Raw genomic sequence first — 26369 nt, forward strand, 5'->3', positions numbered from 1 at the left:
GTAATTGTTTCTTCACAGTGATGGCAAATGGAGCAACTGAAATACTCTCAGATACTTTTCAAATTCATAGTTTACTGGATAACAGTTATGAAATAATTTTAAAGAAACTTCAACAGCTTTGTCTGGCAGAGCACTTTTGTCAACACGTGTACGTACTGTGTTGCGTCATCAGAGCGCGACCGCAGCATCAGAATGCTGACATGGCCGCGTCCATCGAGCTGAAACTCACTTTATGGATCTCTCTTGTTTTTATTTTGGGGGTCTCTTCGGTCTCCGCGCTTATCGAGGGACTGTATTGCGGGACTCAAAGTTGTTATGACGTGCTGGGAGTTTCGCGGGATGCCAGTAAAGCTGAGATCGGACGCGCGTATCGCCAGCTGGCCCGGAGATATCACCCGGACAGATATCAGCCCGGAGAGACCGACGACACCCGCGAAACCGCGCAGCAAAAGTTTCTGCTCGTCGCTACTGCTTACGAGACACTCAAGGTAAGCCTGAAAACAAGCGCCTGTTTACATGTTGTTTTTAGAAGAATTTTGTATAGTCGCTCAAAGGAGTAGTTCACTTTCAGAATAAAAATGTACAGATAATGTACTCACCCCCTTGTCGTCCAAGATGTTCATGTCTTTCTTTCTTCAGTCGTAAAGAAATAGTTTTTTGAGTACAGCATTTCAGTATTTCTCTCCATATAATGGACTTCTATGGTGCCCCCGAGATTGAACTTCCAAAATGCAGCTTCAAAGGACTCTAAACAATCACAGCCGAGGAAGAAGGGTCTTATCTAGCAAAATTATCACTTATTTTCTAAAGAAAATATATAATTTATTTACTTTTTAATCTCAAATGCTCATCTTTTCTAGCTCTGTGTAGAGATTAGAAAGTATATAAATTGTAAATATATATATTTTTTTAAATAACCGATATTTCGCTAGATAAGACACTTCATCCTCGGCTGTGATCATTTAGAGCCCTTTGAAGCTGCATTTTGGAAGTTCAAACTCAGGGGCACCATAGAAGTCCATTATAAGGAGAGAAATCCTGAAATGTTTTCCTCAAAAAACATAATTTCTTTACGGCTGAAGAAAAAAAGACAGTGAGAGGGTGAGTACATTATCTGTAAATTTTTGTTCTGAAAGTGAACTATTCCTTTAAGAAAGTAAACGTTTAATTCAGCTTGTGAACAAGCTCCTTTTTTAGGGTTTAAAGGAGTAGTTCACTTTCAGAACAAAAATTTACATATAACGTACTCTTCCCCTAGTCATCCAAGATGTTCATGTCTTTTTTCCTTCAGACGTAAAGAAATTGTTTTTTGAGGACAACATTTCAGGATTTCTCTCCATATAAAGGACTTCTATGGTGCCCCTGAGTTTGAACTTCCAAAATGCAGCTTCAAATGGCTCTAAATGATCACAGCAGAGGAAAGAAGGGACTTATCTAGCAAAATTATCGGTTATTAAAAAAAAAAAAAAAATTACAGTTTATATACGTTTTAACCTCAAATGCTCATCTAGTCTAGCTCTGTGTAGAGGTAAGAAAGTATATAAATTGTAAATAAAAAAAAATAAATAAATAACCGATCGTTTCGCTAGATAAGACACTTCATCCTTGGCTGGGATTGTTTAGAGCCCTTTGAAGCTGCATTTTGGAAGTTCAAACTCAGGGGCACCATAGAAGTCCACTATATGGAGAGAAATCCTGAAATGTTGTCCTCAAAAAGCATAATTTCTTTACGACTGAAGAAAGAAAGACATGAACATCTTGTATGACAATGGAGTGAGTACATTATCTGTAACCTTTTTGTTCTGAAAGTAAACTTCCTTTAAGAAATAAAATGTTTAATTCGGCTTGTGAACAAACTCCTTTTCTTGGGTTTAATGTTAGTCATAATGCGCATTACTCGTATGCTGATGTTATTAAGAAACTAGTTTAGAAACTGAATGAATAGTTTCATTGGTGGTGTTTGCGAATTTAACAATCTGAATTGTGATTTGACCCCTTTTCTGATGTCTTAATTTACTTTACTATGACTTTTATCTGAAGGTCTTTCAGTGCTTGTCTGACTGACTAAATGTAAAGTTTTCAAGTGTTTACAATTAAAATACTTTCAAAGCTGTGTCAAACCAGCATTAAATTCTTAAATGTAGCTGTCCATTGCATTTTGAGAAATGGAAAATAGTCATAACAGACTCTAAAGATCTCTTATTTTGCAACTTTCAGGATGAAGATTTACGTAAGGACTATGACTACATGCTGGACCACCCAGAGGAATACTACAGTCATTACTACACCTACTACAGGAGAAGACTTGCTCCCAAAGTAGATGTTAGGATAGTGATTCTCGTAACTATTTGTGCAATCTCACTGTTTCAGGTAAGTACTTCACAAAATATAAAAAGTTTGGTGTCATCTATGGAAAACCGTGACAAAAAGCCAAAGTAACTTTGATTCATCAGACTGTTTTGCAGATGTGAGCCAGTAAAATTGTCAACCATATTGTCAATTTGAATTAGGTGCATTTTGAAGATGCACACCAAATTTAAAAAACTAGAGGCTTTGCATAATATGTAGAGTTGCATAATAGCTGCTATGTTAAGACTGTGTCTGAAGAACTAGTTTAACCAACTAGCAGTTAACAAAAAATAATCAGTTGTTCTTTCTAGATTCAAATTAGATCAATCTAGCATTTTGTAAAGGAATTAAAAAAGTTAATGACCAGTCTTGAAAAAAAAAAAAAAATAGATGACTATGGAAGTATTATTCTAAAGACAGCCAATGGGGGCGCTACAGTAAAGGGAACGATGTTGTGGGCTATACAATGCGAACAGTATGTCAGATCCAAGACCAATATTATTGAGTCCTTGGTTCAAAACAAAAACTTTTTTTTTGTGCAAATGTCTGATTTCATTTTAATGGCCAGATAGCGCCTGTGTTTGTTGGATGGATGATTTTCTATTATCAGAAATGACTAAAAACACTTAAAACAGTAAATATAACTCCAAAAAAGAGCCATAAAGGTTTTGTTTTTCTTTTTGATTCTTAAAGTTCTTTTGCATTTTTTGGCATACACATTTTAGAGAAAAATGTATCTTATTTATTCCACATGTTATATCTTACAGTATTCTTTGTTCACAGTTTGAAAGTAGTAAGACTAAAATATAAATTGTAATGGAAAAAGAGACAACCTTTTTATAAGTAAGAAGCTAAGGGTTTTGCAGAAATGTACACATCTAACAGTTAAAACATGTCTCTGTCCTGTACAAAAAAGTATTATTTTTTAAGTCAATTAAGACAACAACAAATAAATGGAAATATTTACAGATTATGGAAAATCACAGCAGAAATGCAGAATAAGTTCCTGCAGAAAAAGCAAAATGTAAGTTACTCTCATGCTTTGGACAGCAGTGATGATGTCCCTTTCATTCGTATGAATAATCACCAATCAAAAATAACAACCAGGTGGAAATAATGACAATCCTATAAAAGTTTCCAATTTACAAAGATGCACGCTGCACTTGCCACACTGAATCTGGATGATTTTCCATAAAAAACTAAACTTGGAATGAAAATGCCATCTTTCTCTAAGCTGATAAACTCTGTTAACTGTGGCTTTCAAACTTTCTAAAATTCTGATCGCTTTGTTTCATCTGCCTAAATAGATGTGGGTGTTGATTATGACTGTGTTGAAATGTTCAGTGAATTGCAGAAAACATTTCCTCGTCTGCAGTCATCAAAAGTGAGTCATCTGTCATGAAGGACTAGTATTAGAATGTATCAAGATTTTCTTTCGCTCCAGATAGCAGTCAAACATTCAGTCTTCAATAATTATTCAAACTAGTAAAAAATACAACTGGAATTTCACTAAATTTTGTTTTGCTGGCTATAAATGCAGTGAATGTGTTTTAAATCCTAAACACCCCGACTAAAACTCAGAACTAAATGAATTGGGTGGTGCTTGTTGATTTGCAGTGGACACAGAATTCCGTTTTTGAACAAAATCAAAGCCTTTCCTATGCAGACAGTGGTGCAGATGCACAGGCAGACACTGATGATGGAGAGGGTGACGTGTGGTGCCCACGCATTGGAAAAGGCTTTTGTGATGATTATAGTAAGTCTAGCCGAGATGAGTGGGAACACGTCTTGAGATGAAGATCTGATTCACTGGTGGATATAAAATACAAAATACCTCAACAAACTCATTTGCTTATTTGTGTGTCTGTGAAAATCTGTGTCGACAGATTGTGTTTGATTTGCAGCTGATCTTATTGGGATCACACTTGTGTTCCTCTGTTCAAAACAGAACAACCACAATCAGCATAATTATTATTATTATTATTATAAGCATAAGCAGTATATATATATATGTTTTTTTTTGAATGAAGTGAATGTTCTATGTTTTGTTTCAGTAATATTTTAGAAGGATATTTTATAATACTAGAAAGTATAAAAATCTAAATAATGCTGCATTTATGCCTATGTAAAATAATACAAATATTAGGTGTTTAAAGGTCTTTAAAATCCAGTGCAATGATGTCAAATTGATGCCATCTGGTGGAAGAATTTCACTGGTGTATTTCAATGATATAGATACCTGTATAGCCCATTGCATTTGAATATATATTTATATAAATTTTTTTTATTTGTAGATCGTCTCTCAAAAATTGCTTTTTTTTAAAAATATTTTTTTGTATCTCTCATTAATTTTTCTATGCCGTTAATTTTGGTCTGTGAAGAACCTCATGGACATTTCCAATCATGTCTATGATTTTTGTGTCCCTTTGCAAGTGTAAGTAAAATGGTAAAATTCAAGTAAAATGTTAATTCAGGTCATAACTTTTAGATCTATAATGCTCAGTGACCACCAGAAGTTTAAATGAACAATTTATTGATGGCATACGAATACAGTATTATTAAAAAAAGTTATGTCTCTGTACTTCTCGTTTTCTAAACTGGACCAGATACAGATCAGGGTAAGAACCAAAGCTCATCTACAACTTGATCAGTGGTTAAACTCCTTGATTATTTTGGTCAAGTTCTCAAATGTTTAACAAAAGAGGTTTGATTTCATATTAAGAAACCACTAGATCATATTGGCTTTGAAGTTTTCAGTTTATTCCACTGTAGGTCTTTGCTTTTCATCTCCTTCAGAACTGGTATTGAAGAGCTCTTCCAGAACAAACAGTGCCATTAATGGATAAAATATGGCTCATATAGTCAGAGTCAGAACTGTTCATTCAATAAACAGTTGTTTTTATTTGTTTGCAGTATTACAGCTGGTGGAGTAGCTACACAGAAGCCATTAACTACCTGATGACCGTTCCCAAATACCGCATCCAAGCTACTGAGCTGGCCAAGCAGCAAGGTCTGCTCAACAGAACCAAAGAGAAGGGCAAGAACCGGCGCTCCAAAGAGGAGATCCGCGAGGAGGAGGAGCAGATTATCAGAGACATCATCAAGACGAAGATAGACATCAAAGGCGGCTATCAGAAGCCCAATATATCTGATATTCTGCTTTGTAAAATCATTCTGTTCCCGTACCATCTGTGCACCTACGTGGCGTGGAACTGCTCGTGGTTTTACCGTTTCACCATTCGCAGGGAGGAGTATGGGGATGAGGAGAAACTTTACATTATCCGCAAGTACATGAAGATGTCACAGGCTCAGTTTGACAGTCTAGACAACAGCCAGATAGAGACTTTCCTGAAGCAGAAGCTCTGGATCAAAGAGAATTATGAGGTTTGAGAAGATTCTTTGTACCTTTTTTTTTCAACTGATCTACTTCCACATAATAGAGCCGTGATGATGTTTTTTGTAGGCCAACCTGGATGTTATCATCCCCTGGTTCCTTCTACAAAATCCCTATAGGATTTTCCATTAGCTTTTGGTTTGTTGCTGAAAATAAACACACACACACACACACACACACACACACACACACACACACACACACACACACACACACACACACACACACACACACACACACAGTTGAGGTCAAAAGTTTACATTACCCTTTCAGAATCTGCAACATGTTAATTATTTTAGCAAAATAAGAGGGATCATACAGAAAGCATGTAATTGTTTATTTAGTACTGACCTGAATAAGATATTTCACCTAAAATATGTTTACATATAGTCCACAAGAGAAAATAATAGTTAAAAAAAAATCACTTTTTTTTAATAGTTTACATTTGCTTGTTTCTTAATACTGTGTTGTTACTTGAATGATCCACAGCTGTTTTTTTTTTCTGATAGTTGTTAATAAATCCTGAACAAGTGCTCCGCTGTTCTCCAAAAAAGTCCTTTAGGTTCTACAAATTCTTTGGTTTTTAAATTTTTTTGTGTATTTGAACCCTTTCCAACAATGACTGTATGATTTTGAGATCCACATTTTCACACTGAGGGCAACTGAGGGACTCAAATGCAACTATTACAGAAAGTTCAAACACTCACTGATGCTCCAGAAGGGGAAACAATGCATTGAGGGATGAAAACTTTTAAACAAAATGGATGTGTGTACATTTTTATTTTTATTTTGCCTAAATATCATATTTTTAATTTAGTACTGCTCTTCAGAGGCTACAGAAGACAAAATAAGTTAAATTTACACAGATCTACAAATTCCAAAAGTTTTCTCAGGAGAATTAAACGCTCTGATGCTTTAGAAGGAAACACAATACATTAAGAGCCAGGGGGTGAAAACTTTTGGAATTTGAAGATCAGGATAAATTTAACTTATTTTGTCTTCTGTAGCCTCTGAAGAGCGGTACTAAAAAAAAAAAAAAAAAAAGATATTTAGGCAAAATAAGAAAAATGTACACATTTCCATTTTGTTCAAAAGTTTTCACCCCCGGCTCTAAATGCATTATGTTTCCTTTCTAAGCATCAGTGAGTGTTTGAACCTTCTGTAATAGTTGCATATGAGTCCCTCAGTTGTCCTCAGTGTGAAAAGATGGATCAGAAAAGCATGCAGTCATTGTTGGAAAGGGTTCACAAAAATGCTGGAAAACCAAAGAATCTGTGGGACCCCAAGCATTTTTCTGAAGAACAGCAGGCAGTCGAACTGTTCAGGTTCAATTAAACAAACTATCACTAAACAAAAAAAAAAAAAACACATCTGTGGATCATTCAGGTAACAACACAGTATTAAGATTTAAGGGGATGTAAACTTTTGACAATTTTCTCTGTCTCTATATATTTATTTATTTCTCCATAAATATTCAGTAGAAACATTCCTTAACTTGTTTTCATGATTGGGTGTGTGGTGTTTAGTAATGTCTGTTATTTTGGACTCCAGACTAACTGATCCCTACTGTGTGTTTATGAAAGGCCTACAAAGATGAGCAGGAGGAAGAGATGAAGATGAAGATGGCCACAGACTCACGATGGAAACGCTACAGGCGCTGGATGAAGAGCGAGGGGCCTGGACGCATCACCTTTGCTGACGATTGACCTCACTTGAACAGAGCCCCGTCCCAGACGCACGTCCAGCCTAAACAGCCTGAGCTAGCGTGTGCAATTACACACAGCTCTGTGCGCCCTTGTTTACAATAGACTGACAATGTGCACGTCATTTACAAGGCTGCCTGTTCACATACAAGACTATACAGGCTTTTTAATTGTACCGTTGGAGGATCATTTGTTGTTCTGTCTTTTCCTAGGAGGAAAAGACTGTTGGAAACAAAAAGCAAAATAACTGTGTAATAACATTGTGTGATTTATCAGGAGGAATATGATCACAGACTAGAGAAACTCAGTGATATAGTCTGAAAAAATGCCTCATTTCAAACACCGAAAGTCTCTTTCTTTCTGAGTCTGCTATAAATGTTACATCATCTGATGCTGTGCTTGTGCCCTGAAGACATATTTTTTTCTTTCTCTCTTCCCTTTTTTTTAATGTAGTAAGTCACATCTAATTTTTCAGTTTACAGGCTTTGTGGTGCTTCCAAAAAGTTTTATAGTTTATTGTTTGGACTGTTCAAGAGCACCCGCTGACATCCATGATATCACTTTAAAACAGTGCAGACGTAACAGGTTGTCATGCAATCAGTAAATTATTATATTACTATGTGTACATATCCAAAGGTGCACACAGAAACATATTTTGTGCCTTTTATGAATGCTTGTAATTTCTTTTCAGTTTTTCCACACCTGTAAGGAATAATTTCCTTGAAGTCTGTCTAGAAAAGACAATGCTATTAAAAGAATATCACAGAAAGTAGCACAAAATGAGATTTTTATTTTTGTTAATTATGCCCTGGTTATTCTTTTTCCATGGGTTTGAAACGAACACCCGACAAATGTGAGTAAAAATCAGCTGGGGCGGGTAACACTGTCAAATCACTAGCAAATTTGGCAGATTATTATTTGTAAGTTATGTTAATTCATTAATTTCTTGCGGAAGTTCATGCAAGACAAATCTGCGCAGTTCCAGTGCAAAACCAACAAAACACTTACAGGGTGCACGCAAACACGACTATAGCGATGCAATGAAGTCTATTTAGAATAACTTTGTGCTTGTGCGCATTTAGAGTGAGTTCTTTCCATGCATGATTCAGTCTTTTAGTAGCCTATGCATTGAGAATGACCACATAATTCAAGATTTAGGGGCAGAAAATGTATATATATTTATATTAATTTCATATAGTTAATATCACACAAATTAGCCTTTTTTTCTTCAAAAATCAGCATTGTTACAAATGTGATGTTAATTTTATACAACAGTTCAATAAACATGAAGTTAATATTAAATGTTAGACTTATGTTTATACACCATATTAGCTGTTTTTACTAAATTTCGCCAACAAAAATCATTCCAAACACAGCCACAGCACTGTTTTGCATATCTGAGCAACATGGAGGTGTTTTGTTCCTGAATGTATCAACCGTTTTGAACGATTCGGTTTATTAACTCATTTATTAACAGTGACTTGCTGCCACTTACTGATGGTTTTAATTTTACATTTAAAGTATCTTTTCATTTTTTTAATAATTTCAAATATTAGTATTCAACGTTTTTTGTAATAAAATAAAATAAAATAAAAAATATGCATTTGTATTTGCAGGTTAAAGCATTAGCCTCTAAGCTGCATTAATGTGTAAATACATTTATGTCACTTTTTCTATGCAATGTCTGCAAAGATTTTGTTGATACCGATTTCATTCGTTTAGTAACAGCCTAAATGTATTATTATTATAACTGACCGATTAAATTTATGAATTTGACTCAAAAGATATATACATACATACATACATACATACATATATACATACATATATATATATATATATATTTTTTTTTTTGGCTAGTAGAAGTTATGAATGGCTGGTAACTTAAAAATTTAGTAGCCAAATTGGCTGTTGATTAAAAAAAGTTAATTTCCATCCCTGAATGTGATTATATCATGCTCTGTAACAAAAACAAGGCTGAGGTTAGGCTTGCATAGTATCTCATATCATCCCCATATTCATGACTCAACATCCATGGAACCTTTCAAATGCAGAAACGTTTCTTTATAGTTGAAAAAAGGTTCTTTAGATTTTTAAAATGTTCTTTAAAATGGTTATTTTAAAAACTGTTCACTGAAAGTTTTTTGGGGGAACCAAAAATAGTTCTTCTATGGCACCACTGCAAAAATGATCCTTTTGGAGCCTTTATTTTTAAGAGTGTAACTGTCTTTGTTATGCATGTAACCCTGGACCCCTTAGTAGGGGGGGATAGATAACACTATTGAGTTGTATCCAGAATATGAGAACACAAGCAATTCAGTATGTTGGTGTTTGATTTGCTGTGCAGCTGGCTATTACAGTCAAAATCTCAGTGGCTGCAAAGCATCTGAACACATATTGCAGAATCTATAGAAAAATATTTAACGACTGCTTGTAAAACAGATTTAGGAATTTTCAGATCACATGGCAAGAGTTGGAGTCCACATTAGTCTCATCCTTGGGCAGCGCAGACAACCAGTCTGTTCTCTGGCCATCTGATGCATGTTGCAAAAATGGCAAGAGCTAGCTGATTGGAGACCAACAAAATCATCACTCAAGCATTTTCATGTTTGAGTGCATAAAATGGAATAATCTGAATACTGGATATAACTCAACACTGTTGCCTAAAAGACACGACTTGTTTGCATATGTTTGTTGATCTGTAAATTCAAAAGTTCAGCTCTTAATAGCGGTTTCTGGTTTTCCCTATATGGAGATTTTTTCATTGTGCCTTAGATTTGAGGCAGTTGCAAAGCTGAGCATCCCAGCTTCACTTTGCATTTACTGAAGTTCAGTGGTTACAGTATATTATTAATCGTGAACTATACAAGTTCATTGTGAATTCCTAAAAAATGTGCATGTGATGCTGATATAATCATGGAGAAGAAAAGATACAAACAAATCCTGTGCTTTATTCAGATTTATATTTGTTGTGCCAATCATGTTTCTTTCTCAAAATAATTTAAAATGTATTTTTCATTGTTAAGCTCATGAAAATTAAACTCACCCGTATGCCTTGTGCATGCTGTTACTAAAGAATGTTTGTGTCAGTCAGATGTAAGCTGTGAGATTATGGTTGATGGTTCAGTGTTTTGCAGCTTGTTGGGAGGATTGAATGATGGAGCATGTGTGTAATCAGGATTAAAGTCTCTCTGTCTTCTACTGTAATTCCGGTCATTGGCAGGTCAGTATACCAGCACAAACACATCAATTCTGCTGAAAACAACTCACAAAATCTGTGAATGTTTGTTTTATTAAGCACAGAACAAGGTTAAACATGACAAATTTGTTTTAAGAAAAATAACAAGTAGGATATTGAAGTGTTACAACTGACATAAAGAACCACTTCTCAATACTCATCATTATCTTTAGGTCATGTTCCAAATTCAAGCTGGTGGTTATTAAGCCTCTTAGTAAGAAACCACAACTAGATCCTAGTGAACTGGCAAATTACAGACCCATTTATAATCTACCGTTTATGTTTAAAATTTGAGAAAAAGTTGTCTGCCTACTTGTGGTCCTCCTTGCAAAAAAAATGATCTCCATCGAGAATTTCTGCACTTGTAAATTACAAATGACTTACTTGCGTCAGACCAAGGCTGCATCTCAGTACTAGATTTGCTTGATCTTGCTGCGTTCAACACTATAGAGTCTTCTCAGTTATTACCAGTAAAGTATGGAGTGCCACAAGGATCTGTCCAAGGTCCTCTGTTATGTCCCATATACATGTTGCCCCTTTATAACATTATTGGAAAATACAGGATTAGTTTCCATTGTTATGCCGATGATACTCAATTATCTCAACAAGACCAGATTAAACCTCAGAGCTAATAGAGTGTGTTAAAAATGTAAAATATTGTATGACCAATAATTTTCTTCTTTTAAATTGGGAAAAGACAGAGATATTACGTATTGGACTCAAAAACAGTACACAGAATCTCTTGGATTACAATTTGCAACTAGACGGATGTACTGCTACTTCCTGTCAAAAATCTGGGTGTTATATGTCTTTTGAAAATCATATAACATCAACTTAGAAACATTGCTGAGCTTCGGAACATGTTACCTGATTCTGATGCAGAAAAGTTAGTTCATGCATTCATGACCTCTACACTGGACTATTGTAATGCACTGCTAGGTGGTTGTCCTGCTTCTTTAACATAAAAAACTGCCTATAATAAAATAAAAATGACAACTGACATTAAAGGTGCCATAGAATGCATTTATACAATATTTTTAAATTGTTCTCTGATAACTACATAGAAGGTATATGGCATAGGAACGGGCAAAAAATCTCCAGAAATGGTTTTACAGGTCCATTTACAACCAAGGATTTGCCCCTAGAATCAAATGCTCTGTTATTGCCTTATTTGGAATCTTCATGAATATTAATGAGCTCTGCTCTGATTGGATGTTTCACAGACCTGTTTGTCTCTATAGCTCCACATGGATAAAAATAAATATGTAATTAGGAGCTCTAGCCGCTTTTAATATGCGGTTTGTTGAATCTGCCGTTTTGAATCGCCGACATTTTAGTCTGATTACTGTGATGCATGTGATCTGTGTAAAGTTACAATGCAGAGGGAGTGCTTCTTACACACAAGTTGAGCTGCTTCTCAGTGATTCTCAAGATCTGTAAATCATTCGCCATCATCAGCGCAGTCATTTCTCCATCATTCACCATCATCGACGCAGTCATCTCTCTGGTTATGTGGTAAGTGAAATCCTATGTATTGCAATGTAACAGGCTAGTGCTAGCATTAAGCTAACCGTGTCCCTTCAATGGATTGCCTTGTTTATTAACTGATGTGCTGACGTTACCGATGATTGGCCGATGCAAATGTTGGAGGCGTAACTATTAACGATCCCGGGAAAGTTTCGTAACAGTCGATGTTATGTTGGAATTGACCTATTTTTCGGTGGTCTTTTGCAAACACTAGATTTATATAAGGAGGAAATGTTGGTGTTTAAGACTCATGGTATGTCATGTCCATGTACTGAACTGATATTATTTAACTATGCCAAGGTAAACACAGTTTTACATTCTATGGCACCTTTAAAAAATATATTATATTGTGTAAAGAATTCAAATAACCATTTTTACTGCATTTACAATTACAATCCTAGGTGCTATATGAAACTTGACCTTCAGTTTAAGGAATCAGAGGTAGATGCCTATTTCACACTATTTTACAGATTTTACTCTTAAAGATTTGGTAATCGTTGACTGCCATTATATGACTGACAGACTGCAATGGTTTGAGTTAAAAATCTTTGTTTGTGTTCTACTGAAGAAACAACGTCAGCTACATCTTGGATGCCCTGGGGGTAAGCAGATAAATATCAAATTTTCATTTTTGGGTGAACTATCCCTTTAACTTTCACCTTTGGCATTAAAAAAAACCCAAACCAAACAGCTGCAAGATGAATCAGCACACAGCAAAATTTGATGTGACATCACTTAAAGTTCAGAGAACAAAAAAGTAACAAGATATTTAACATATTGTGACAGGCAGAATGATGCATGTCTTAAAACAGGTGAATTCAAAGTTTACCCCTGAAGTGACCCACTTTTTTTTTGATACAGCGACAGTGTATGCAGCTGTGATGAAGGGGAAGTGGTGAGTCCGGGTTTGTGGCTCTGAGGTGATGCATTATGGGTTCTGTGTTGCAACTACCCCAGCAATTTCTTCCCAGTTCACAACTGTGATCACCAAATCAGCACAGACTTTAGCTTTAATGAGGTGGCGTTATGTAATTATTGCTACAGCAGGCGGACTGTTAATGTGTCTTCACGTGAGGTCACTTAGTGCCATGAGGTTAAATGCTGGGGATCAGGTTAAAGCGACTTCAATTATTAATGAATAAAAATGTTCACTTCATACTTCATACATAATAAAATTTGCTCCATCTTTCCTTATTGGCTGATATAACCAAGTCCTCTTTTATTTTTATCCACTTACTGAAGCCAGAATGTTGTACACCATTTTAAGTTACATTTAGCGAGGTCCTGTACTGTAAATAAATCTCTCACAGTTCAGCTACACTGTATTACCTTGGGATATGTTACCATATGCCATGTTGTTTCTTTCAAATGAAATGCTGATTAGCAGGAAAGAGTTAGAAAGATGTGTGGCCCAAATAAGGTGCCCAAGGTATTTAGGAAGTAATTAGGAACCTCTGTCTTTAAAAACTATCAATCATTAATGCTGGTATTAGTTAGAGTTTGCAGGCTTCAAAGGTCTTTCTCATTAATAATGTAATATTGATGTGTCTGATTAGTATGACAGTATGGAGATCAAGCTCAGTCAAGTTCCAAATTCTAAGTTCCAACAATTCCTGCTGCCCGGAAAAGCACAATTTAAGGACAAAAAAGACACAGGAAAGTCTCTTCATTGTATTTTTGAATAGTTTAACTGAGTTTTGTAAAACTTTCTTGAAATCTACAGGTCTGAAAAAGTGCAACTCCAGCCCCTACACAATTTGAGTTAATTTCATCTTGAAATGACAAGTCTAAGTTGTGTTGAGGATGAAAAAAATCTGTAAATATAACAAGTACAATTTTATTTAACTTCGACAAAGATCAACTGTGTGTCTGTTAGAATAGTTTGTGTTAAGTGAAAAATAAGTCTTGTTAGCCTTTTGCTCATGGATGACAATGAATTCCAATTTTTATAGTGGGCCAGAAATGCTTAGAAATACTTCCAAGTCCAAGCCCCAAGTTTCAATGAACAGTGAAGGGTGTAATATTTATTTTTACTAATGGAACATTTACAAATGAAGGCCCTTGGACTGTCTTATGAGGACATCCACAAGATGAGAGAGCTGTGCTATTATCATCTATACCTTTTCAAAAAAGACTTTGTTGCACTGAATGAAAATAAAATGTGTTATTAAAAGAAATAGTTGTTACATTATGAATATCAAGACTGAAAATAGTATTACATTGACAATAAAGTTACCTGACCTTAACCAGCACAGGTCGAACTTGTCTCTATCTCACTCTTTCATCCAAGTAAACAACCGTGGCTTGGGCAAAGTCACATTTACCAAATTAACCTTATGGCTGGTGTCACAAATGGTAAAGATGTAATGTACAGTGATATGTGGGTACAACAACACTGAGATAAACAGCTCACTGACGAAATGCGGACAGGGCATTGCAAGAACCAATCTCATAACCCAATAAGAATACAGCTTCAAAGGGCAATGACGAAATAATTTGATAATATCCTTTAAGTAGATCAGATTTACTTACAATCCAAAAAGTCACAGGATTTACTTTCGTATAATCCAGCCTTCTTCAAAACAGGCCCACTATCCTGCAGAGTTTAGCTCCAACCCTAATTAAATTCACCTGCCTCTAATTTTCGTGTAATCCTAAAGAGCTTGTTTGATTAGGGTTGGGGTTAAACTTTAGGACAGTGGACCTTGAAAACCAGAGTTGAGAATCCCTGCATTCCTCATTTTCAAACAGTCCAATGAAATGAACATACAATTTAGAAACAAAATAACACGCTGCTTTTAAGTAATGCTGGAAAGATCATATCTACGAGGTGAACACACATAAATGCTGAAACAAAGCTGCATATTCAGTTCAGTTTCAATACAATGAATGGTTAGTTTTCTGGTTAATTTAATGTTTTTATAAAGGAGATTTAAGCCAAAAGGACATGTCTGATAGTGCATGTCTGACATGTCTTAACTGGGTTCATTGCTTTTGCTCATTGCTCCCCCTCACCCAAGGCACAGGAGCCTGGCATCATAATGCTTCAGACAGAGACCACCTCTTTTGACCTCTGTGTGTGTTATTAAAATCAGATTCCTCTGGTGTGTGTTTTAGCCTGTCTGTTTGAGAGAGAGAGCATTCCACATGAAAAGACTGCAAGGTTTTCCCCTTCACCTCCCCAAATGTGCCACAATTACTGCGCTCTAATTCCACAGCTAGCACAGAAAAGAATTCTTGAGTCATGGGAGGGTTTGTGTGAAATCGTGAAGCCGTGAGTATTTCATGTATTTTTTTAATACATTTTTGTTTAAAATATTTCAAATTTCTTTCATCAACCGTCACCCCGCACATTTCAAAAACTCACTGAAAGTAGTAAGCTATATTAGTTTTTGCCTACTTTTTTAATATTGTGAATTCTGGCATACTACTCTGTACACATACTGTACAGAGTAGTATGCCAGAAAAGTCCCTGTCTTTCTTGGATTTATGTGATCTGTGGATACCCAGTTTTTTGTGGTACATTTTCTTTTATATATTTTTCAGCATGTTTAAATTTCAGCATGCATTAATAAATGCTTTTTTTCTAGTTTAAATGAACTATTTCGTGGGCTCATCTAGAGTGGCATGCTAGCCCACTTTAAAAGATAAGTTTTCAAGCTTCCCAAATCTGAAGGGCACGCAGCATTCCAGATTTTTTGGTTTTATTTTCGGGCATATAACATTTTAAAATTGCTCTGCTAGGTTTAAAGGTCTCGACCCATGCTCGCCCTGCATTCATACCGAGGTATTCTCCTCTACTTGTTCTTAACTCTTTGTGATTAGCTCTCAGTTCCTATTGAGGTTGTACAACATTTTATAATAAACAAGTATTTACTAATGCTATTAAGATTTGGTTTTGAGAAAACTATTTGGATTACAAGTTCCCTATGCCCATCTTGCACTGACTTTTTTAAAAAGTCCTGGGAGCAACATTTTAACATTGAGGATTGAGTGGAAAAATATTTTAATTTAATTTAGCTATAATTTAGTCCATTTTCTTCTACACAAATGTACTTGTTATTCTTTTTATAATAAGAGTACACTGAAAGCTTTAAATATAACTATTAAAAAAAAACTTTTTTTTATTAGACAGATTCATTGGTAGCTTAACCAATCTTAATATTTTACTACAAGGCCTAAATAAATAAAAGACCTCATGCTCTAGTGGGGAAAAATAGTCTGGTTTAATCTGGATGACACTGGACTATAAACCATCTGTTAGTTATGTTGGAAGGGGGTGGGGATGTTTTGTTTATATACATTAATTCTTTCCTGGGGAGGAGCTAGAACGTACCTAATTTGGTTGCACCATTTGTTTTTAAGGCAGAAAGTAACTTTTAGGTTGTAAACTCTTTGTAAAGTGGTACCATCAGAGAGGCACAAAATTAATTTCCAGCACATTAACATTCACTGTTCCTTACTGGTGGAATGATAATCTCTGACAATATTCAAAGAAACGGCGGCAAACTCATCAACAAATCCAGTCATAAGTCTTATGGGTATATTATTAGGAAATTAAGGAAAGATCATGCTCCATGAAGATATTTTGTAAAATTCCTACCATAAATGTATCTTAACTTAATTTTTTGATTAGTAATATCCATTGCTTAGGACCTAATTTGGAGAACTTTAAAGGCAATTTTCTCAATATTTAGATTTTTATTGTCACACAATTGGCACAAACAGTATTGATAATTTTAATATAAAATGTAAAAGCTTGCTCTTTCTTAACAATTTTCTGTTTTTGATGTGCGTTGAATGCTGAGATTAATGATTTACATTCTTGACTTGCAGACAAAGATGCTAATATTTACTAACAAAATTATTTATTCAGCTTGTTTAGCTCACCATTAAAAGCCAGAAAAGGATGCATATATAAAATGCAAATGCTAAATAAACAATCAGGAATAAATATCATTAATGTTTCAAATAAGTACTTGACTTATCATGTTGTTTGGAAAATATAAACATAAATCTTAAATATTACACATTTTACCATGAGACTACACTATTAAAAATAAAGGTGCTTCACGATGCCATAGAAGAACCTTTTTGTCTAAATGGTTCCATAAAGAACCTTTAACATCTGAGGAACCTTTCTGTTTCACAAAAGGTTCTTTATTGCAAATAGATTATAAAAAGGTAAGCAAGAAATGTTTCTATGGCATCACTTGAAGAACCTTTTGAAGGAACTTTTTTTTTTAAGAGTGTATATAATGGTTAAATTTATACGGCCTGCATGGTCTAGTAAGTATTTGTAAACTGAATGTAACCTAAAAAAATAACTAAACACTGGAATAGACAGATCTGTTATATAATTGTTCATGTAACATGTTCAATGTTATATTCTTCTTCTGTGAATTAATGGGTTGAGCTGACTATGCTGGAGCTTGCATCTGGCTGAATGAATATTTAATTGCCTTAATTTACTAATTAGCAGATTATGTGAGGTATCACAGAGAGACTCCGACAGTTACCCATTCGACCTCCTGCCTCTTCCTTCTCTTCCTCTCTTCTATTATCTTCCGTTTCTCTGTCTCAGCCTGACATCTGTCAATCTACATCCTATCTCTCTTTCAGTCCCTCCCCCACCGCCTGCAGAAATCTGTCCGCTTTGTTAAGATGCTTTTACAGACGATTATTGTCCCTGTCTCTGGGATCAAATCTATGCGGCACAAAGGAGCTCAGATCACGAGGTTTATTGCTGTAGTATATTTTTAGAATTAGGAATGTACAGAAGTCGTGTGAAATATTGGTTAAGACCATGTTAAATGCCTATTGGATGCAACATGAGTTGTCATTAAATTGTTACACACTAATGATTCATTCTTCCTGACCCATGAAGTGTTTAAAATGAAAACATCATTTATCTTCCACCATCAATCTCAGTGGATAAGTCACATACAGTAAATCAAGAATTATTTTTGGCTCTTATATAGATATTGCAGTGTGATGGTCTAGTGGTAACATCTTAGCTATTTTGCTTTGCATATTTCCCAGTTCTTCTAATCCACCCACGTATAACTTATACATTTTAATAAAACAAGATGCACATATGTGACCCTGGAGCACAAAACCAGTCTTAAGTAGCACGGGTATATTTATAGCAATAGCCAAAAATACACTGTATGGGTCAAAATGATAAATTTTTCTTTTATGCCAAAAATCATTAGGATATTAAGCAAGATCATGTTCCATGAACATACTTTGTATATTTCCTACCATAAATATATCAAAACCTAATTTTTGATTAGAAATATGCATTGCTAAGAACTTCTTTTGGACAAGTTTAAAGGCGATTTTTTTTTTAATTTTTAGATTTTTTTGCACCCTTAGATTCCAGATTTTTAAATAGCTGTATCTCTGCCAAATGTTGTCCTATCCTAACAAACATCCATCAACATACATCAGTGGAAAGCTTATTTATTCAGCTTTCGAATGGTTAAAGTGTCCCTTATGACTGGTTTTGTGGTCCAGGGTCAAGTATGTGGATGTACTGTATATCAGTAGCAGCAATGCATTTGCTAGTATTTTGCTTTCAGCTTCACAAAAATGGATGGCAAGCTGCTGCAGCTGCAGGAAAAAGTAGACCGGAGCATGTATCTGTGTGACTGAACAAGAGAGAACATCACACTCTTGCCTTCGGCCACAGAACAAAGCATGAAAAATAACAAATTCCAGTGCCAGATTGTCACTGATTATAACACATGAAGACTCAGCTCAGTCACCATAGTCCTTGTGCAAACGTCCCACTTTTCTGATCACACAAAACAGTTGTAACAGTGTAAAAGTCAAGCTACTGTATGCATTAAAATATATATATATAAAATATCATCGGATGCCCATTTTCCACGAGTTGATATGAAGTCTATAACATACTTTGGTTCAAATTTCTCAATGGTAGTGAAAAAAATACTCTTTTTACCTTGTCAAAATCAGCCCTTTTTAAGAGCGAGCTATTCTGATGAGCCGTAGTGTTTACTTTAGCCGCATTTATCCGAGATTAGCCACGTTTAGCTGCAAAACTTGCTAACCAACACATTATTAAGAAAGGCCATTTGCAAAGATGCATAAAACACCCTTATACTTACTTCTGCTGTGGGTCAAGCTGCATCACAAATGATTTGCACAAACATATATTCTATAGAATCAAATGTAGATCTTTCCTTTCAAAAACGAAAGTAATGTTAATCCTCTGCGTCTTTAGCTGCTCAGATGTTGGGAGTAAATGATGGCTCAATCGAGACCCCTGCACCTAAATCACACAATGGCGATCGAAGTCAGACTGTTTCAACTCGGTGAGGGCGGGTCTTAGGTAAGACGCTCATGTCAATCAACTATCATGGGAGTGGCCTCTGTTGGTGTGTCGCCACACTGACAAGAAGCTGAGAATGACCTGGTTTTAAAAAGGGGATATTACTTTTAAAGATTAAAAAATGACCACTGGGTGGATTTTTATCATTGTAGGATGGTTGTGTTCACAAACTGCCAACACACATTAATGTTCAAACAACATGTAAAAGTGAGATTTGCATCTGATGACCCCATTAAACATATTCAAATAGTCTGAGTTAATGCATACACATAACTGTGAAAGTACTGGGTTATATAAGGTAACCACATGGTGATTACATGCTAACCTAATGTTGAATAACAAATTGAAATGAAACCTAAAATAACCTTGGAGGATGCACATATGTGATGTTTAAAACCCGCTGGAAGAGGATGGCAGGACTAAACACAGACTCAAAGAGTCTGCTGGGTGAGTGGAGGATTAAAATTGGTTATATGGGGAGTGAGAGAGGATGGATGGAGGGAGAGCGGGAGGGGGCTGGACAAACACACACATAATTGAGAATCATACACACGCTGTGGCATTTGCCCAGAGTTTGGAGTCAGCAGCGCCTTGCTCCTAGAGTCCGACAACATTTTTGCTCACATATATGTTGAAACTAATTTTGAGGGAATAACTTCTATACTCTCAGCATCTGTTTGAACATCAGTGTGTCAGCAGTGATCAGGTGAGTGATCTCTCAGTCTGTCTTTGATGTGTGTTTAATGAGTGCGTTACATTAGCTATTGATGCAGCACAGCTGTTCTGTTCCTTATGAGCCTCGTAGATGTTTTAGTGAGGTGTAGGTTTGTTTTTGTGGAAGCTTCAATCAATTTCGTTCGTGCTGTCATTTACAAGTTGCATATATTTTCTTTGTGGCTGGGGTTAAGATAACAGAACTCATCAACTCTCGAAGTCAGTGACTTCTGTCTGAATAGATTATCGTGAAAAACTGAATCATTAATAACCATCTGTCCCTCTGTGGGTCACTAATTTCCTCTTTTGCTCTGATTTGTCGTTCAGTCAAATTTTCAAGTTACCTAAGCATTTTTAAATTGTTGATACCCTTCATATCAAAAGTGGGCCATGCTGCTTTTTAATGCATTTTTTAGTGTGGGTAGATTGCATAATGGTTGCGCACAGGCAGTGTATGTAGTTTTGCCTACACAGCCTTTGGGATAATAAAACCTGAAGTTTGACATTGTGAGAACCAACCAACATAATTAAATATCTTAAATATCTTATTAAACATCTGAAAATGGTGTTTGTGAGGGCTAAGGACTGTTCACATTAAGACAAATGTTCATCACTGTAATTTGGTGCGATAAACATTTTAATTTGAATTAAAGCCTAAACATTGTGATGGAGAGTTTCTAATCTCTTTTCTATTGCACTGCTAAAAAAAACTGACTGTGAACCCTGCATAGTTTGGGCCATAAAAATATTCTATTGTTTGTATATATTTATTTTGTATCCATGCTATGTCTGTTTCTTTTTACATGTACATATGTGTTCAATTCAAGTTACTTTATTGTATGTTTAGTATAAGTTTGCACTGAGGTTCAGCTGCATTTTATAAATACTGGTGACAGTTGAGAGAGTTACCGTTACCGTGACAACTGCGGCGCATCTTTAGACAACAAAGAGGACCGCTTGGGCAACCACTAACTCTTGTCTCTGTCTCTTTCATTTGCAATTTAAGAGAGTACTACAAATTTTGGAGGCACCGCTGGGATGTGTATAGGGTGGTTCATCTTCTTGACCAGCAGAGCCCCATCCTGTAACATTCATACTTACCTACAAGACAAGCAGCTGAGTGAAGTGGTTTTACGAAACTGATTGAGCAGTGCACGCACTTGAGGTACAGTGACTACAAGAGGCTGCAAAGTCAAGTCAGTGAGTAAACGTCCACTTTCATCATACTGTCAAGCTACTGCAGATAAAGATGGATACACTTCAGAGCCTTCAGGAAGAAATAGGTGAAAGACTGTGTACATTAACTCGAGGAAAGCTCATAGAACTCTGCCAGATCTTAAACATTTCTGCAGAGAACATTGGAAACACAACTCGCCTGACTTTAGTAAATCTTCTCAGTAATCATCTACTAAGAAAAGAACTAGAAGAGCTAGAGGATGGAGGCATGGCTGAGCTCCTCAGCATTAATGATAAATTAAGCAATCTGATGATGACCAATATTAATGGAACTGAGCTAAGAACAGAGTTAAGACCACCGGAAAGAGAAGTAAGAACAGATCAAAGACCATTTCGACAACTTGAAAATATGAATGAGTCTGCTATGTACTTAAGTCCTACCATCTCACAGAGTACAACAACGCAACAAGTAGCAATTGATCATACACTGGTTAGTGCTCCTCCCCTATTACAGAGACAAATCGCACCAGCCGTGTGGCACAAAGACTTCAAAATTTCAGGCCTCATTGGTGAGCCAGGCCAGAAGGACAGATTGTCATTTTCAAGTCTTGCACGCCAAATAGAGAGTGGGTTAAATAAAGGCTATCTAGAACAAGATATCATTGATTCAGTCATCAGAGCAATCACTCCAGGGCTTCAGTTGCGTAGTTATCTTGAAGGCAAAGCAGACCTCACTCTTCCAACATTACGAAGAATCCTCCGTTCTCACTATCAAGAGAAAAATGCAACAGAACTATACAAACAGCTCACAGCAGAGGCCCAGCGTGCTAAAGAAACACCACAAAGTTTTCTCATTCGTGTTCTTGATCTGAGACAGAAAATTCTGTTCGCTTCACAAGAAGATGAGTCTGGCCTAAAATATGATCCAGCTTTAGTCCAAAACATGTTCCTTCATACTGTGCTAACTGGCCTACAGAATGATCGTATTCAGAGTGACCTCCAGCCATTCCTGTCTGACCCCACAATTTCAGATGAAGTGCTGTTGGAGAGATTAAATGTTGCTTGCTCCCATGAGACAGAGAGACAAAACAAACGGAAGTCCGAACGCAGTGCTGCTGTTCATGTCACGCAGTTAAATGAACCAAAACACCAAATAAAACAGACAAAAGTTGACCTGATGTCGCAACTGCAAAGCTTAAGCAATGAAATAATGCAAATGAAAGAGACAGAGACAAGAGTTAGTGGTTGCCACAATCTTGTGCCACAATCTTGTGACTACTGAGAATCCTAGTGAATATTTGGTGAAGACAATGAAAGACACAGTGAATATACCAAAACGTTCAATAATGCAGGTACAATGTCAAGTTAAAGTGCCATACATGAAGCACGACACTGTTTTCTTGTTTGAACCACACTTAAATCCACACTGTCCAGATGGTCTGGAACCTCTGGAAACCCTACTAACTCTCAAGAAAGGAAGTCGTCCAGTGGTCAAGATCAGTGTACAGAATGTCACAGACCATGAGATAAGGCTTGTAGGAAAAACTGAGCTTGGGACAATACAATCAATAAAATCTGTACTACCAGCTGCAGCATCACATTGTACAACAACAGCCATGATCAGTGAGATTCAGAATACCACAGATTCTAAAGAAAGTAACAGTGAAGAATTGTGGGACCCACCTGTTGATGTAAGCCACTTACCTATGCACCAGCGAAGCAAAATAAAACAGTTACTACGAGAAGAGTGCCATTCATTTTCGAGGTCAGATGACGATATTGGGTGCATCAAAGGTCTCCAGCTAAGTATTTCTCTGACTGACGATACTCCTGTTGTCCGTATGTACACTTCAGTCCCCAAGCCACTGTATCAGGAAATGAAGGACTACCTGCATGACTTGATTGCCCAGGGCTGGATTGAGAAAACCCATTCCCCTTACTCTTCACCAATCGTGTGTGTTCGTAAGAAAGATGGCAGCCTTAGGTTGTGCATTGACTATAGAGACCTCAATAGGAAGACACTACCTGATCGCCAGCCTATCCCGAGAGTACAAGACATTCTGGACAGTTTAGGTGGTAATGCCTGGTTTTCAGTATTAGATCAGGGCAAAGCTTACCATCAGGGTTTTATGTCCCCAGACAGCAGACACTTGACCGCATTCGGTACACCATGGGGCTTATATGAGTGGGTTCGTATCCCCTTCGGCCTCATGAACGCGCCTGCATCATTTCAGCATTTCATGGAGGAGTGCTTAGAAGGACTAAGAGATGAAATTTGTGTGCCCTACTTAGATGACATCCTGGTTTTCACGAAAACATTTGATGGACATCTTGAAGCAATAAAAAAAGTGTTGCAACGTCTACAAGCCCATGGAGTAAAGCTGAAGCCACGAAAGTGTGAGATGTTCAAGAATGAGGTTCGCTACTTAGGCCGCATTGTTTCTGCAGAAGGCAGTAAAATGGACCCTGAAGACACTGTCGCTGTAACAGCACTTAAAGAGAAGAGACCAAACACTGTGGGAGATCTACGGAAAATTCTCGGTCTACTAAGTTATTATCGCCAGTACATCAAAGACTTCTCAAGTATTGCTAAGCCCCTTTACGACCTTCTGAAGGGCAATGAGAAAACTGAGAGCACAAAGAAAGGAAACTGCAGAGTAGTAACCAACAGAAAAAGTCACATGGTGCCATCCAGTAAGCTGATTGAATGGACAGAGTATCACCAAGAAACACTGTCAAAGCTGATTGACTGTCTCGTTCAACCTCCAATATTGGGGTTCCCAGACTTTTCCAAACCATTTGTACTTCACACAGATGCGTCCAACCAAGGCCTGGGTGCTGTCCTGTATCAGAACCAGAACGGGAAGCTGAGAGTGATAGCATATGGTTCAAGAACATTGACCAATGCAGAGAGAAACTACCACCTGCACAGTGGAAAGCTGGAGTTCCTAGCCCTCAAATGGGCTATAACAGAAAAGTTTAGAGACTACCTATATTATGCACCTACCTTCACCGTGTACAGTGATAACAATCCCCTCACTTATGTGTTGTCCTCTGCAAAGTTAAATGCCACTGGATGCAGATGGGTCGCTGAACTTGCAGACTTCCATTTCACCATTCGTTATCGCCCAGGTAAAGAGAATGTGGATGCTGATTCACTGTCCAGAATGCCAGTTGATATAGAGACAGCAATGAGAGAATTTACAGAGGAGCTTTCATCAGAGTGTGTGGGAGCCACAATACAAGCTGTGGAGGTCCAGCACGACCCAGATCCACCCCTTACTTTAATCAGTCAGTGTGCACCAGCATGCATGGAGATTGGCGACAAACCCTGCAAATCATTATCAAAAGAGGAGATTCAGCAAGCACAAAGAGATGACAAGAATGTCAAAGAAATCATAGACTACTTGCAGTCAGAAACAAGACCGTCTTCAAAACAGTGTCGGTCAGCCAATCCTACAGTTAGAGGTCTAATGCGTGAGTGGGACAAACTGGTGTTGGATGAATATGGCATACTGCACCGCAAAACATCACAACGAATGCAGCTAGTGTTGCCTGCCCAGTTTAAGAGTATTGTCTTGAGGGAATTGCATGATGAAATGGGTCATCAAGGCCTTGACCGCACAACCAGCCTCATTAGAGATCGATTTTTCTGGCCCTTCATGCAAAAGGATATTGAGCACTATGTCCTGAGAACCTGTTCATGCATAAAACAGAAAAAACCATGCAGAGAGACACGGGCACCTCTCAAAAGCATTAAGACAACACATCCATTTGAGTTAGTATCCATCGACTTCCTTCATTTGGACAAGTGCAAAGGAGGTTATGAGTATATCCTTGTGATTGTTGACCATTTCACTCGATTTGTGCAGGCATATGCTACAACTTCAAAATCTGGAAAAACTGTAGCAGACCGGTTGTTCAATGATTTTGCCCTAAGGTTTGGGTTCCCCTCACGAATTCACCATGACCAAGGCAGGGAATTCGAAAATCAACTCTTCGACCAGCTCCAAAAATACAGTGATATTACTGCCTCTAGGACGACCCCATACCACCCACAGGGAAATGGACAAGTAGAGAGATTCAATCGGACCATTCTGCAAATGCTCAAAACTCTCACAGAAAAACAGAAATTGAATTGGAAAGAGGCATTGAATAAGCTAGTGTTTGCCTACAATTGCACTAAAAGCGAAGTGACTGGATTCTCACCTTTCTACCTCATGTACGGCCGCTCTCCAAGGCTTCCAGTTGATGCATTGTTTGATCTCAATCCAGACAAGGGATCCATCGACCACAGTGAATATGTGGAGAGGTGGACAAAGGGTATGCAAGAGGCTTATGAGATCGCCAGTGAGCATGCAAAGAAGTGTATTGAGAGAAACAAAAGAAATTATGACCAAAAAGTTAGATGCACTAATCTATACCCTGGCAGCAGAGTTCTGGTGAGAAACCTAGCTCAAAAAGGGGGCCCAGGAAAACTAAGAAATTTCTGGGAGGATGAAGTCCACATTGTCATCCGCCAGGCTGCTGAAGATACTCCAATCTATGAAGTGAAACCAGAGCAGGGCAAAGGCCGATCAAGAGTGTTGCATCGTAATCACCTTCTCCCCTGTGATCACTTACCTCAGGTTACCACATCAACTCAAAATGCCACACCAAAGCAAAAACATCAACAGAAAAGCACAGCTTTACCTGCAGGGAGAAGCGAGGAATATGAGCCAGAGAATGACAGTGAAAGTGATGATGAGTACTATGTGCAAGTTGAACCCTATCAGTTTAGAACACAGCCAAACAGTCAGGTGCAAAATAAAACCACACAACGCCTGTTACCTCCTGGTGAGAAATCATCAGCAAAGTTAGAACGAACGGTTGAGTTGTCAGTGTTGCCACACCAAGCTGAACGGAAACAAG

The 26369-nt window shown here is 37.0% G+C and overlaps 2 protein-coding genes across 2 annotated transcripts in view; both read left to right on the forward strand.

The window, feature by feature from the left end:
* The first annotated feature begins 195 nt into the window (after positions 1-195).
* dnajc25 (DnaJ (Hsp40) homolog, subfamily C, member 25) lies at positions 196-8218 on the forward strand. The gene is made up of 4 exons (XM_073841310.1): positions 196-488; positions 2218-2370; positions 5263-5733; positions 7327-8218. The coding sequence occupies exons 1-4, from the start codon at positions 201-203 to the stop codon at positions 7447-7449; spliced, it is 1035 nt and encodes a 344-aa protein (XP_073697411.1). The 5' UTR covers positions 196-200; the 3' UTR covers positions 7450-8218.
* Positions 8219-20136: 11918 nt separating this feature from the next.
* rgs3a (regulator of G protein signaling 3a) overlaps positions 20137-26369 on the forward strand; it is a 162600-nt gene continuing 156367 nt past the window's right edge. Inside the window, exon 1 of the mRNA XM_073839383.1 lies at positions 20137-20274. The gene's annotated coding sequence lies outside the window, so the exon portion shown is untranslated. The remainder of the gene's footprint in view (positions 20275-26369) is intronic.

This window comes from Garra rufa, chromosome 5 (genome assembly GCF_049309525.1).
Source record: "Garra rufa chromosome 5, GarRuf1.0, whole genome shotgun sequence".
Taxonomy (NCBI): Eukaryota; Metazoa; Chordata; class Actinopteri; order Cypriniformes; family Cyprinidae; genus Garra; species Garra rufa.